This window comes from Poeciliopsis prolifica, unplaced genomic scaffold (genome assembly GCF_027474105.1).
Source record: "Poeciliopsis prolifica strain line A6 unplaced genomic scaffold, Auburn_PproV2 SCAFFOLD026, whole genome shotgun sequence".
Lineage (NCBI taxonomy): Eukaryota > Metazoa > Chordata > Actinopteri > Cyprinodontiformes > Poeciliidae > Poeciliopsis > Poeciliopsis prolifica.
The window spans coordinates 4321053-4335105 of record NW_026562401.1 but is presented as its reverse complement, the minus strand read 5'-3'; the positions used below and the strand labels follow the sequence as shown (position 1 = coordinate 4335105).

General features: G+C 39.4%; 1 protein-coding gene across 3 annotated transcripts in view; it reads right to left on the bottom strand.

Annotated features, from left to right (window-relative positions):
• LOC129371241 (CUGBP Elav-like family member 3) overlaps positions 1–13497 on the bottom strand; it is a 30982-nt gene extending 17485 nt beyond the window's left edge. For 2 of the 3 annotated variants that reach the window (XR_008607134.1, XM_055047737.1), the window contains exons 1-3: positions 12885–13497; positions 11955–12213; positions 9010–9092 (exon numbers count right to left, since the gene is read on the bottom strand). Coding sequence is in view for 1 of the 3 variants with exons in the window: in XM_055047737.1 (XP_054903712.1) it covers positions 9010–9092; positions 11955–12099 (228 nt within the window). In the remaining 2 variants the exon portion in view is untranslated. Of the gene's footprint in view, positions 1–9009; positions 9093–11954; positions 12214–12884 lie in introns of those variants that run through there. The other variant, XM_055047738.1, reaches the window with a different exon arrangement.
• Positions 13498–14053: the final 556 nt, after the last annotated feature.

The window sequence follows — 14053 nt, the reverse complement described above, 5'->3', positions numbered from 1 at the left end:
TGAGTTTGTAAAAAGCTCCATTTCTCTGTGGTCAGGGTGAAAGAGTTCAGTGTTTAGACAGCCAGTTATGGTTTGATAAGAGTCACATCCCAGGTGCAGATAAAGTCCTGGCATCCCATTTCTCTGCCTAATCACACACACACTCAGACTGCAGGCATACACTCCCCTTTGACAGATGTCTCTCTTTAAATTGACAGAAGTCCGCCTGACTCCCTCCCACCCCTTCTAGTATTCAGAGAAAAGCCTTTCTTCTTCTATTGCACCACCCGCCTGTCCCTTCCTCCACACTCATTACAGAAAACTTTTGTCCTGTTTCCTCCTTCTTTCTGCCCCGACCTCCTCTACTCCGCCCCTGTCTCACCCTGCCCCCTCCCTGTCTGTATGTCCCTATTCATAAAGAACCTCTTCAGGGCCCTCCTCTACATCTCCTAGTCCCCATTTCATTCATGCAAATTCACACGTTCATTCAGGCGCCTCGTATGGATCTGTTCTATATGTCCACATAATGAAATACGGGCCATATAACCTGCAGACGGTTTATGCCATGGACATTATATTTGAGATTTTCGGAGAAAGCGGTAAAGTTTATACTCGTAATCAGCAATTAGAATAAAACAGAACTGCCCCACAACTTATGAGAAAGAAAGAGTGGTGGTTGTTCAGAAAAAATTTTGGTTGAGAAAACTGAAAGAGTAGCATTTAAAAAAAAATAATAATAATAATAAGCATTTTTATTTTAAAATAAAAAGAAATAATTTTTCCAAATTAAATTTTTCAATTTAATTTTTATTAAATTTCAAATTAATTGTCATGTTTTTTAGGACTACAGATGCCCAGCTGGATGCAGTATGTTTTTTATGCAGATTGCTTGAGCATAACGCAGAAAATCATCTTAGTTTGCTTTTTTTATTGAATAAAAAGCAGAGTGTTTCCTAGGTTCATCTAATGACTATGCATCTCAGTCAAATGCTAACAACATCAATCATCATCATTAGTTGGAATGATTATTGCTTTTCTATTCTGAACAGAAATATTTACATCAATTTCTGTGTGAATGGTTTTCTGATAAGATGAAACCAGGGCGTTGCCCCTTAAGGTTGTTTTATTTTGAGAACTGTATACCAGCCTCCGCCTAGTGATCAAAGCCTCATCTCTATGCAAATATCAAAGGAAACTGGTCGAGTTTACCGGTGTTAATTTAGTTCCTCATAAACATAAAAAAATACTTAGATAAAGGAGGCTGGTTTTCACTTTCAGCAGTAGCTCTGTGTGAGATATTTGTTATTTTACACAAGCAAATCCAACATCTGAAAAACACAAACTACGCTCTTTGTGTTTTCACTATTCCACATAGTGTCAAAAATAAGACAAAATGAAGAATGTTAGCTTCATCTGAGGAGCATCTTTTTTCTCTCTATGTAGATGGAAAACAGAGCCTGCAGAAGCGGCTGCCTTTGTAAAGCAGACGGTGTTGGAAATGAAGACAGTTCAGTTTAAGGCTACTTTAGAGCTCAGTTTATAAGACACACAGAACATTCAGGGTAACTTGCGAGTCATGTGTCCAAACAAACATAATTATCAAAGCAGCTAATCGCTTACATTTTCCAATAGGTGTGTGTTTCTGTTTTCTTATTTGCTGGCTCATTTGGACCATTTTCTGGTATGATCACTGATCTTGATCTGCAAGCGAGTGTGTGTGTGTTTGCGTGTGTGTCGGAGGCCTTAAAGAGGCAGGCTCTCTCCAGGGTCAGGCTTTTATGAGGCTATGATTAGATTCTGCCTCAATTTTGTGGTGAAATATGAGGCAGGCGCTCTTTCTCTCCGCATGTTGCATGCATAAATGTACCCACATAAGGACCCACACACGTACAGTGTTCTGCTAAACCATCCATATCATATTTTGTCATGATGAACCCCCAACATCCAATGTATTTAAATAGGATTTTATGTGACAGACAAACACAAAGTGGCACCTAATTTCAGAAATTTTACATGTTTGTAACAAATGAAAATCTGAAAAGTGCAGAACCATAAGTGCAGCTCCACTGAGTTTATCTAAAATTGCCAGGTTGAAAGTATCAGCGGTGACCAAATTTTGTGTTTTGTAAGAAGTGTATTTTTTTCATCACAAACCCCATCAGGAGAATTTTTATTTTCCTGCTCAACATTACATTAATCTCACAATACTTTAATTGATCAAACAAAGTCAAAATAATAAAGACGCCTTTAACATTTGCTTAACTGGAAAAAGATTTTTAAAAAAAGTTTGGCATTCAGAAGATAGTAGGTTTTTAATTTTCTTAGTATACATTTTTAAAATAAATTTCTAGCAAAAAGGAAAATGCTTCCTTTATTTAGCCAGGTAAATTGGATGGGTGTGCATAAGTCAGCTTTTTAACAAGGCACTGGATGTTAGTGGCCTTTTTTACTGTAAAATGGAAAACACTATAAAAGAAAAGTTATATCTTGTATTTTGTTTTTTTAAACACCATCATTTGGAAATTATCCTAACGATAATTCAAAATTCTTATGATAAGAAATGTATCACGATAAATGATAAGTGATACAATAAATGTCCAACTCCAGTGACAAATTTTATTCGTAAACCATGAATCCTAGTAATTCCATTTGACATTTATGTGATACTCTGTACTGGTTTATCGCCTAAAATACCAATAAGATAAACTGACGAGTGTATTTGTAAGAAAATGTAATAGAGTTCTGCATATCCTCAAATCAAAGATTGATAGAAAGCACATCCACATTGATATTTAAGCCTGATCGCAGACAAACAGACATTTGCCTTAAAACAAATACCCTCAGCACTTTAAACCCCCCTCGGTTCGTCTCCTCCCCCTGTCTACCTCTTTCACACACACACACACCCCCACACACACACGCACACACACACACCCACACACACACACACACACACACACACACACATAGAGCCAAATCTACACCTGTCCCTTTACTGCCATCTCGTCCCACACACAGTGAGGATAAAAATAGAGAAGCAGCCTGAGGGATGGGGGGAGCGATACACATCACAAACCCCATCAGGAGAAGAGAGATAGAGGCAGTGGAGGAAGAGATGGAGAGAATATAAAGACAGAGAGAGGGAAAGCGAGAAAGAAAACTGGGGTCTGCTCTAATTTGAAAATGCAGCAGTAAGCAGCGAAGGGGAATAGTAAACAATGGTGCTGACCACATAAATATGCAAAATTAGCCTACAAACTCGCCCTAGTGGATAATTGCTCATCATAGCTTTGCCCCACAGGGAGGTTGTCTGGCAGGCTTCTCAGATTCCACGTAGAAACTCAAACACTGATCACACACCACACGAACAAACCCGAAGCGGATCTGATAAACATTTATCACACATACGTAATCATGGACACATGCAAACATGCCGTCTATTGTTGCAGGCTTAGAGCACAGAAAATACACCAATTCTAAGTGCTACAGCTAGTAATTACATTTTCTCTCACTGTGTGCAAAGTGATGTAACAGAAGTGAAAGAAGGAGCAACAGTAATTCTGAGCTGCTGTTTCTGCCCCGTTCATGCTGCATGCATAAAAAGTTCGGCCTTTTTGGCCAGGGACATCCATAAATTCATGCGTCCTCCTTCGGAGAGGACACGAGCTCAATAAAGGGAGAATAAAACAGCTCCCGTCATGTTTACAGCTGCAACTGTGATACTACGGTGATTCAATTTATCGGCTCCAGCGCGCCATCGGGGCTGTATGTGTTCAATCAATATGAAAAAACTACAAACTGTTATTATTTTTTAATAAGAGTATTGATCCTCTGCTGTATCACTTATTGCTAACTGCTTGTCTTTTGGCACTGCTACCTTTTTAATCATTTAGAAGCACCAAGAATGTCATGGGAAACACAAGGTGTGAATTTCCATGTGTGTGGTGTGTGTATGGGCTGTTTTGGCTCTAATCAAAAAACAGGGAGCACAATGCTGCCTGGAGAGCAGTAAAGCATGACAACACACACCTGGTAAGCTGCTTATCACACTTTAATTTCACCTACACTCAGATCTGCGGATGCCAGTGTGATTAAACAGATGCGTGCGTGTGTCAGATGTAGACGCGTGTGTGAGTGTGTAGAAACAGTCGTATGTGAAGTAGCACAGCAGATGAAGGCAGAGATAAACACAAAGAGGCTGCAGATTAAATGGGGAAAGAGAGATATCAACAGCAGAGAACAAAAGAACAGATAAGAGGAAAGATATGTGGGGAAATACAGCAACAGTAAGCCATGGAGGGATAAAGAGTGTAGGGAGATATGAGGTGAAAACCTAACCAGGACGGAAGGGAGAAAAAAAAAGAGGGATAGATGGATTGACAGAGATATAAAGAGTCTCTTATGAATTAATGCTGTCTTAAAAAACATTTGAATGATGGCAAATTAAACATGTTTTTGACAAAGTGCGCAAACAGCCTTGTAAAAATTTTTTTATAAATATTGACTTTTTGTAAAATTTCCACCACAAACTTCTATGCACAGTTACATCTGGATTTTAAGTGACAGGCCGACACGAGGTGGAACAAACTGAGAAACTGAAGGAGATTCCTACTGTTTTCAGCGCCTCTGAGGAAACACGGCACATTTGGCCTCATTTACTTTGCTGGGCCTTTTTCTACCAGCTTTGCATATATACAGATCTCATGCCTCAACACTCTGGACTGTCTTTGACAGGAGTAAATGTATAAAATCCTTTTAAAGACAAATTAAGACATTTTTATGTTCTGTTTTAGAAACATAAAACAAAACAGAAAAGCAGTGACTACCGTTCCATCTATTATACTGCGGCAGAGTATGTAGGACCTTATATTTACGGCGGATGTCATGATCGCCTGGAAGGAATGCGTTACTGCTCTGACAGCAGCCTCCGCAACAGACTCCCAACCCTCGACCAAACCTTGACCTCTGACCTTGCATATTGCCAGCATCTCTTCAAACTAACAGTGCATAAAAATCAGACTCAGGCAGAACAAAATATATAGAGCAGCAATGGAGCCAAAACTGTAACATATATACATTTTGTATTTAAGATTAAAAAAAACACCATTGTCTGCCTTTGTTCAACACGAAACTTCATTCAGTTCAAATTCCTTATGAAGAAAAAAATGTATTACGCACTTTTTGATATTCAATTATTAATGAGTTAATCCAAAAAATAGTGTTAGTTCCAAATGTTCATGGTTCAAGTTGCTCTTAAACAACTTCACATGTGTACACTTGTGATTGTCAGACAGAAAATGCTGGTACACTTTATAAAAAAAACAATTGTCACATATATTAATAATAATGTCACATTCCTTTTAGGGAGATTTGATGAGCCGCTGGCAATGTACTATTGGTTTTAAATTAAACATCAACATATTAAGTCAAAGATACATTCCTGGGAGTAACATTTATGCCTCTGGTAGTAATGCCAATGGCTTTTAGTGAGCTTATGTAAACACCTCCCAGAGGAAAACTCTGGACCATTTCTAACAAAACATCTGCAAGCTACAAAATAACTTCATTTAATAACTTATATTAATTTATTTTACTTTAATAAATACTGTGTAACTGTTGCTTTTCCCATGATATGCTTCCTTTTTCCTCCTTCTGAGTGCAAGCTAAACAAAAGACGCAGGGCTCCCTGATAAGGCCATCTGTTCATCTCACTCTCAATCTCTCTGTATTTTTTCTCAGTTTACAATCGGAAAATCTCTTGCTCTGCAGAGGCTGGCAAGGGAATATGAGACAGAGCATTCTTCTTTTGTTTTCTATTGCATTACTTTAACTATTGGACATTAATTAATCTACATAGGTAAACTGGAAAACATTGTGTCAAACACCTTTTAATTGCTTTGGATTACTGTACAAGACAAAAACACATCTATACAGGAGGGATGGTTCTCTTCCATTAAACATTCATGATGAGACTGATGTTGCACAGATATAAGCTGAATCTGGAAATGGAGAAAAGTTTGCAGGAAACTCATCTAAGAGCCGTACAAACAGAGCAGGGGAGGACGAGCAGAAAGGGGGAGGAGATGGAAACGGTCAGAGGGGTCAACTAATCAAGAGAAAGGGAAATGAGATGAGGGCCAGACGAGCTGTGGGGGAGAGGAGAGTAGAGGAGAAATACTGAGCAAGACTGGTGTAGAGAGGAGGACTAAAGAGGGGTAACCATAAATGACTGTGAAATGAGAATCTGAGCAGAAACTGCGAGTGTGCAGCGAGAGGAAAAATGTGAGCAGAAGACAACGGGGAAGGGAAAAGAGATGGGGAGGGGAGGGTCGTGAGTAGGAGTACCATGAAATGAATGGATTGGGGGAAGTGGGAAGAACATCCTGTAATATCCTACTGGTGCACGGAGACTGGAAGACAGGAGGGGAGGAGCTGAACATGGGACAGAGGGGATTTGAGAGAAGGAAAAAGAGATATAATGGAATGAGGCAAAGGATATTGAGGGTCGGGGGACAGTAAAGGAAAAGCATGTCACAGGAAAAGAAAAGGATAGGACGATGTCCAGAAGTGTGAAAGAAAGTGAAAGTTATTTCCAAATCCTGTCAGAGAAAGTGACACAGACGGGCAGGTGGAGCCAAGGAGAGCAAGGAAGGAAAAAAAAAAAAAAAAAAAAGACACATTCGGTGGAAAGTTAAAGCACAATCAAACCTCAGAATAGGTCAGAATTCAAATCCATGTTTCAAAGAAAGGATGCACAAACAAAAAGCGAGTGATTGGACCCATCTGATTATTAGTTTCTTAAGAGGAATAATCATATTCAAGCACAACTGGGTTGAACTAATACCACTATTCAGTGTAGGTGCTTTTACTAATTGAAGAAACATGTAATTTTTAGTATCATTTTAAGAGTCATCATTTAGTATTAGTCATGTTTCAGAATGGAGGAAGCATAAAAGATGGAAATTGTAAATAGGTCACAATTCTCTGAAAGGTGCATTTATATGAATATATATATATATATATATATATATATATATATATATATATATATAGCCTTAAAAAATGTCACACTCAGACTGAGTCGAAACAGTAAGGACAAACAAAATGTAAATAACTGAATAACTATGACATATGTATGGAGAGAGTTATTTGATGATCTGTAAGCGCCACAATAGTATGTCAGTCAAATATATTTCCACATCGTGATATGCACCTGACTTGAATATAAAATGCTAACATTTTCAGATATTTTCATTATATCTCTTTTTCCTTCTCTCAACCTCAAAAGGTTAAACAAACTGAGGACATTTAAAGAAGGTTTTCTCATTAATACTTTAGGGTTACTAAAAATCCAACACATGATAGCCATTTTTAGCACAAAAGGCAGTGGGGTTTGTGATTGTTAAATAAGTATCCACCCTGCAAATCATTCATACTTGTGTTCAGAACAATTCCTTCAGTTTATCTGGAAATATGCTGCAACTTTCAATCTGTGAAATTTGTCTCCATACAACTCGTACTGATGTCACAAGCAGAAAAGGATAAGATAAAACACAGTTGGGTTAACTCCTAAAATAAAGGGCGGCACGGGAAAAAATAAGAACCAAACAACAGACTGCAGAGAAGTGTTCTAAATGCAGAGAGGTCAAACGTCTTAGCAGCCTCTAATTGGATTAATGTCATTATGAACACACTGCTAGTGCAGGTGAGTGTGTATGTGTTCTCCAGGTACATGAAAGGGCATGCATGATATGCTAAGTATGTATGTATGCAAGGATTTGTGCTCATATGTGTGCGAACATTTCCCTTCCCCCACGTTTTCTCTTCAGGCTCTTCGTCAACTATTTTCTCACATAGATCTTATCAACACTCCAGCTTGCAGAGAAGGTGCAGGAACTGAAACTGTGATCGGCTGCAAGGCAACACAGACAAAATGAGATGGAAAGACTTGCAGTAACGGCTGAGGCACACTGACTATTCTGTTGTAATTGCTGTGAATCCAAACGAAGATAAGAAAGTGGCGTTTTTTTCTAAATGACTTGCATTTTTATATCTCGCCCTCTAGTAGTCAATTTTGCTTATAATCCTTTGTGTGAAAAAGCATTTCCAGTAAAGATGCATCACTAAATTGTCAAGATGTTTACATAGGTTAATGTTCCTTTGATCTGTTCAATAAATTGTTGTTTGTATGTAGCACAAATCACTGTATTTCCAATTCATGAAATGTATCAAAACTCAGAGCTTCTCTATTTTGAGTCCACAAACCCAGGAAATGTATTAATTTTTTCATTTTTTTGTGATGGATCAAACATTTCTATTCTCTTATGTGTTCCAGTCCAAAGAACAAAATATTGGAAACAATCACACATCAAAGACGCATGTAATTATATCAGTCACAAAATGCCTCATCTAAATATCCCAAACAAGACACCTGGAAACCAGGTCAGAGGGAAAAAAAAAGAAGGGAAAAGCTAAAGATAGAGAGCTGCAGCCTATGAGACAGACGCTCTTCTTGCACAGTGCCCCCTCCATAATGAACAGTGTCCTACCCCTGCACAGTCATTGCTCACAATCCCTCAGCAGAGACTGTAGGGAGCCTGGGATGAGACAAAGGGGAATGGTCACATTAATTACACACACTCTCTAGACGGCAGCTATCACCGGAGGCTGACGGAGGGAACGACGGTGAGATGGAGTGACAGCAAAAGATAGAGAAATGGAGATGATAATGCTCACGGAGTACCCTATATGTCTCCAGCGAGAGGGGGAGTGTTTGTCCTTAGCAGCAAGACGCCTGCCGGCTGCTGGGTTATGTCACTGTGTTACTAATGGGAGCTGAACCTCCAAACACACACACACACACACACACTGAAGTGTGTATTTGCCTGCATGCTAAATGTCTATGTATTTAGGTGAGGGGGTGGGATCTCTAATACATATATGCAAGGTTGTGTGTATTGTTGCATAAGTAAGCGGTGCCAAGTGTCATGGGAAGTGTGTGTTTATGGCTGTTTGTTTTTGAGCACGTACCCCTGGTAGCGTTTTCTGCTCATGGAGAGCGCTCTGGGCTTTCAGGGCCGACTCTCGTGCACAATACGTCAGAAACGCGCATCCTGTCAGAAAGAAGGAGGCAAACAGAAGGAAAAAGAGGGCGAAGGGCAAAGGGGAGGGAGGGGGAGCAGGTGTATTGGTACAAAAGGTCAGTAAGTGGATCTTTTTCTGCATTATCCTCCAGCAAACAATTTAAATATTTTTATTATTGCTAGGTACATCACTTTATGGGATAAATTGAACCATGAGTTAGTAAGATAAACAATAATGTTGTTTTGAGGCTATTTTACAGTAATATGATGGTAATGACATTATACAGGCTTGTCCTCTGAAAGATCAATAATGTTTCACTTCTAACAAATATTTCACACTGGAACTTGGAAGAGATTTTAAATATCCAAAGTAAATCAACAAAAAACCTGGAACAACAAATAAATAAATGAAACTGCCATTCAAAACAATGGGCAAGTTGAGATCATTGCAATAAACTGAAGCTTTTTGCCATCCAGTGTTTGATAGAAATAGAAAGACAGAGACACGTGAAAAACAAACAATTGTGCAAATGGAAATAATCGAGCTTGATTTAATTTATCATGCGACTAATTGGTTTATTGCTTATTGTGACAGGCTTAACTGGTGGAATTTTCTGACTCATCGATGTTTTGAAAGATAATAAAAATGTCAACATAAAGCTTACTAGTGAGGATATTTTTCGCAAAGACTCCACGACATGAGTCAGAGCACTTGACAACAGCACAGACGTGTGTCTAGCTATGCCAGCATCCTGCCCTTTATCAACCACTATGCATAGTTTTCTATCACTCGCCTATGCTCCTATATGTTATACCTGTGTCTGAGTGTGAGGGGGCGTGGGTAGTAGAGCTGGCCGGGCAGAGCTGTTTACTACACCTGTCACCAGCACGTCAGACAACAAGATTAGCAGCAGGTTAGCATCCGCTGTGACATCTCACACAAACTTGCATAGAATCAGATTAAAGAGTTTAATTCACACAGAGTGTAAATCTGTGTGAATTCATTGTGACTCACCAAAACAAGAGCGAACAAAAAACAGAATAACTAAGATGCACTGGCACACGTGCCACGCACACATAAAGACACACATGAATCTTCTTGTCCATCTCATTGCTTTTAAGAGGGGCTTATTGTGGCTGTGGGGATTCTCGAAACAACAAATTCTTTCCCTTGTGTCACCCAGGCTTACAGTCCCATTACACTGATTGGAGCACACAGCCTAATCTGGTTCATGTAACCGAAAGAACCCCTGGTCACTGTTTGTGCAAGGCTGTGTGTTTGTGTATAAGAGAGAGATGGCATTATATAGAGTTGCAACGAGAAAATGACTGATGGCCGGAGTTGGCAGATTTTTTGTTTTAGCCTAACCAGTGACTGACTGGTTGGAAACCGATGAATTCAATCTCCTTTGATCAGTTTGTTCACACAATTTAAGTGGAACCAGATCTACACTAACACTCTTCAGTGTGGAAGTTGTTACTGCAAGAAGAAGGCTCTCAATTAGCTATTTTTAAATGTTTAAAAATAAGGTAAGAACAAGAAAAAACCCAGTAAGGAGCCATTTCAAAGGAAACTGTCATTTATGAAGCAAGCTAGATTTTGGCAGGTGCAAGTTATTTTGCTCTTTAACCATTATTTTTTTGGGTTGATTAATACTTGACTTTAAAGGGCAAAAAAATGACCGGAATGGACTATAATTGGTACCTTCCTCTGATTATGTTTCTTTGGATTTTCAAAGGATGACTTCACCAGATAAAACTGCACATATTATAGGAAAGTTGCTCTGCGTTAGTATGTTGGGATTTCACATCCAGCTGTCATGAAACGTGCTGGATTTGGAAATGCTGGCACTCCACACTAAATCTCTTGAGAATACAAAGAGAGACTGATGTCTTCAGTTAATAATGTTGCTGCGTTAATCACTAGTAGGATATTAAATCATGTTAAAAAGTCGACTCAAACTCTGTTTTAAAACAGTATAATTCAGTTTTGCAGTGAGTGGCCCCAGGAAGTTGCCCCTACTGCCAAACTATATTTTATATTAATTAATGACCGCTAGAAGTAATCAGACTGTGTATAATTTTTTCTTGGAGAAATGGGTATTCTTCTTATGTTATAGTTCTTATAAAAGAGCAAACATAAATTAATCAAAGATTTAAATCTGAACGTCTGCCCGGAAAGAAAATTTTAAATTGGTATTGGCTAAGAAAAGCCAGATCAGTGCATCTCGAGTAGCCAGGTCCAGTTAATTCAGGGAAGCTCCATGTAGGGATGAGAGATATCAATTTTAATCAATTTATATCAAATTTTGACATAATAATTTGAGGCATTTGTTGTGATTACAATAAAAGTGATGATAAAATGGTCTTCAAAAGTAAATCTCATTCATCGTGGTGAATTTCACAACTAAACAGAACATTACAATTGCCTCAAATCATATTTAAAAATGTATTATTTTAAATTACCCTCCTATGCAGGAAAACAGCTGAACTATTAATCTCAACCATCCTAACAGTTTGCAGGGTTTGCAAACTTCATCAATTAGAGTTTAACAATGTCACAATATCTATGAATTTCTAACATTTGTTTTTTCCACGATAATGGTACAGTTTACGATAATTGTTCATTCGTAACTGTGCACTAAGTGAGGTTTCCTGGCTGTCTTCAGGATTTCACACCTCTGCGATAACAGAAGACGAATCCATGAGGTGCTGTGACAGTTTCCATGGATACATGTGACAGCTGCCTCAGAAAAATCCACCCATCCAACTCCCTCACTGTCATACTGTCTATCTATTCAGCGGTGCCTGTCCATCCCCCTGCTTCTTTCTTACTCGTGTCATTTTGTCTGTCTCTCTGCTTACTGTCTACAGTAAGTGGGTGAAACCTACCCTTGTGCATCCCGGTGTATTTATCCTTAATCACCGTCAGTTCGTAGATCTTGCCAAATTGCTCAAAAATGGGCTTGAGGTCCTTCTCCTCCAGATTCCGAGGAATCTGCCCCACAAACAACTTGATGGCGTCGGCCTCCTTCATCGGTACGAAGTGGAGGTGATGGCTGCAGGACCTGCCGGTGGTGGTGGTGGGGGGGGAGGTGAACAGATCAGGAGCAGGTATTTCTGGAGAAAACCAGCTGTTGCTGGATAAGTCCTGATTGAAAAGGAAGAGAAAGACATAAAAAACTAAATTAATTTAAAATCTGGATTTTAAGTAAAAAAAAAAAAAAAAACAAGAAAAAGAAAAAAGCTGCAAAACTGTAACATCTATTACAATAGTTTTTAATAAGCCATTTTTTTTATTTAAAAAGGCATCATCGTGTTTTCTATTAACATATTTGTTGGTAAAAATGCATAATTTAGAAAAGATGTAAATCTGCTCCCCAATTATCAAAAATAAATACATTTGAGCAGTCATTTTGAGTATTTATTGCTCTGTTTGATGACAAAGGGCTCTAGTACCTTCTGGGAAAACAATTATGCAAATGTTAATTAGCCAATCAACCAAACAATAATGGCACCTTTCCTTCCAATTAAATATATATTTAAAAGAAAGTATCTGTGAGGGGGAGAAATGACCTTTTTGGTCGATTAACGGTGTTGGGGATTCCTGTTGATGGAAAACCAGAGAAACAGAATGAGAATGGATGGAAATCATTGCACTGGAGCAGTTTCTTTGTTTAGGCAGCTGTAGGTTAGTGCACACACTCGGATGTCATGGGGCTCCGCTGCTCTTTGTCCGATCCACTCTCAATGTACACACGCATGCATATACAGAACAAAACAACACACGGAAACGTAAGGACTGCACACGGAAGCACTTACCGCTAATTAAGATCACGCACGGAGCTCGCGTGGGTCAGAAATGACTGAACGACACTCTCGGTCGGGTCCCCGTTGTTGTCCTCGCCGCTGCGCTGCGCTGCGCTCCGCTCCGTCCCGTCCGCCAGCCTCCTCTCCGGGTGCTCACCGCTCTTTGTACCCAGCCGTGATCTACCCTCCTCCTCGGCGTACACAGATACTACTACAACTGGCTCGGCTGTTTACGTGCGCGCGCGCGCGTGTGTGTTCTTTTTAAAAAACAAATAAATAAGTAAAAAAAAAAAAAAAAAAAACTCAAATTGAGCTCCTGGAGGAGAAGGAGGAAAAAGTCCTGGCAGCTGACAGCTTCTCACCGGCGCTGACGGAGCCAAAACGTCACCAAAAAAGTGGACGACCGTTATCACTTTTAATTCCTGATTTGCAACCGAACTGGCTTTTTAAATTCAAACTAAGTCGCGGCTGTTTGAACTCGGTTTGGCCTCACCGTCAGCCGTGACCGGTATTGTTCCCCCTGTGATGAGCGGACAGTTATCTCGAGCTTAGTTTCTGTCCAACCGTTGCGTATATTCTCTCGTCCTCCCGAAGCCGGTGTCTCTCCGCTCTCTAGGCCCCACCCACTTCATGGCTTGCTTGTGACGTAACGTCAAGGGAGCGTCAATAAACACGTTTACGTTGAAAACACGAAAACTCGCGTGAACCCCAAGAGTTGTTGGACATCCTGTTGATAAATCACAGGACTGGTCCGAGCCTTGTCAGATGTTTATTTTGGAGCCCCCCCTACACCAGTAAATCAACACTTTATCATTCCAAAGTTAGCTAAAGTTAGATACAAATCTAAATGGTTATTATTTCATTTAACCTTACAGGAGCAATATACTACTCATTATTTGGATTTTTGAAATGCAGAGTGCTATTTAAATGTACCATATTAGTTAAACTATTGAACATAATATTAGCTAACTATTAGCTAATATTAGCTAAAGTCCAGTCCTCCTAAATCCAGGGAAGATGCTTCCAACATATCTGATTCAGGAGGGCCATAAATCCATGATTTTGCTGAACTACAATCATCAGAATAAATTGTGGTAAATCATAGCATCTAAAACAGGGGTCTCAGCCTCCAGCCCCGAAAAGATTGTGTCTTTATACGTTTCCCTGCTTCTGCACATCTG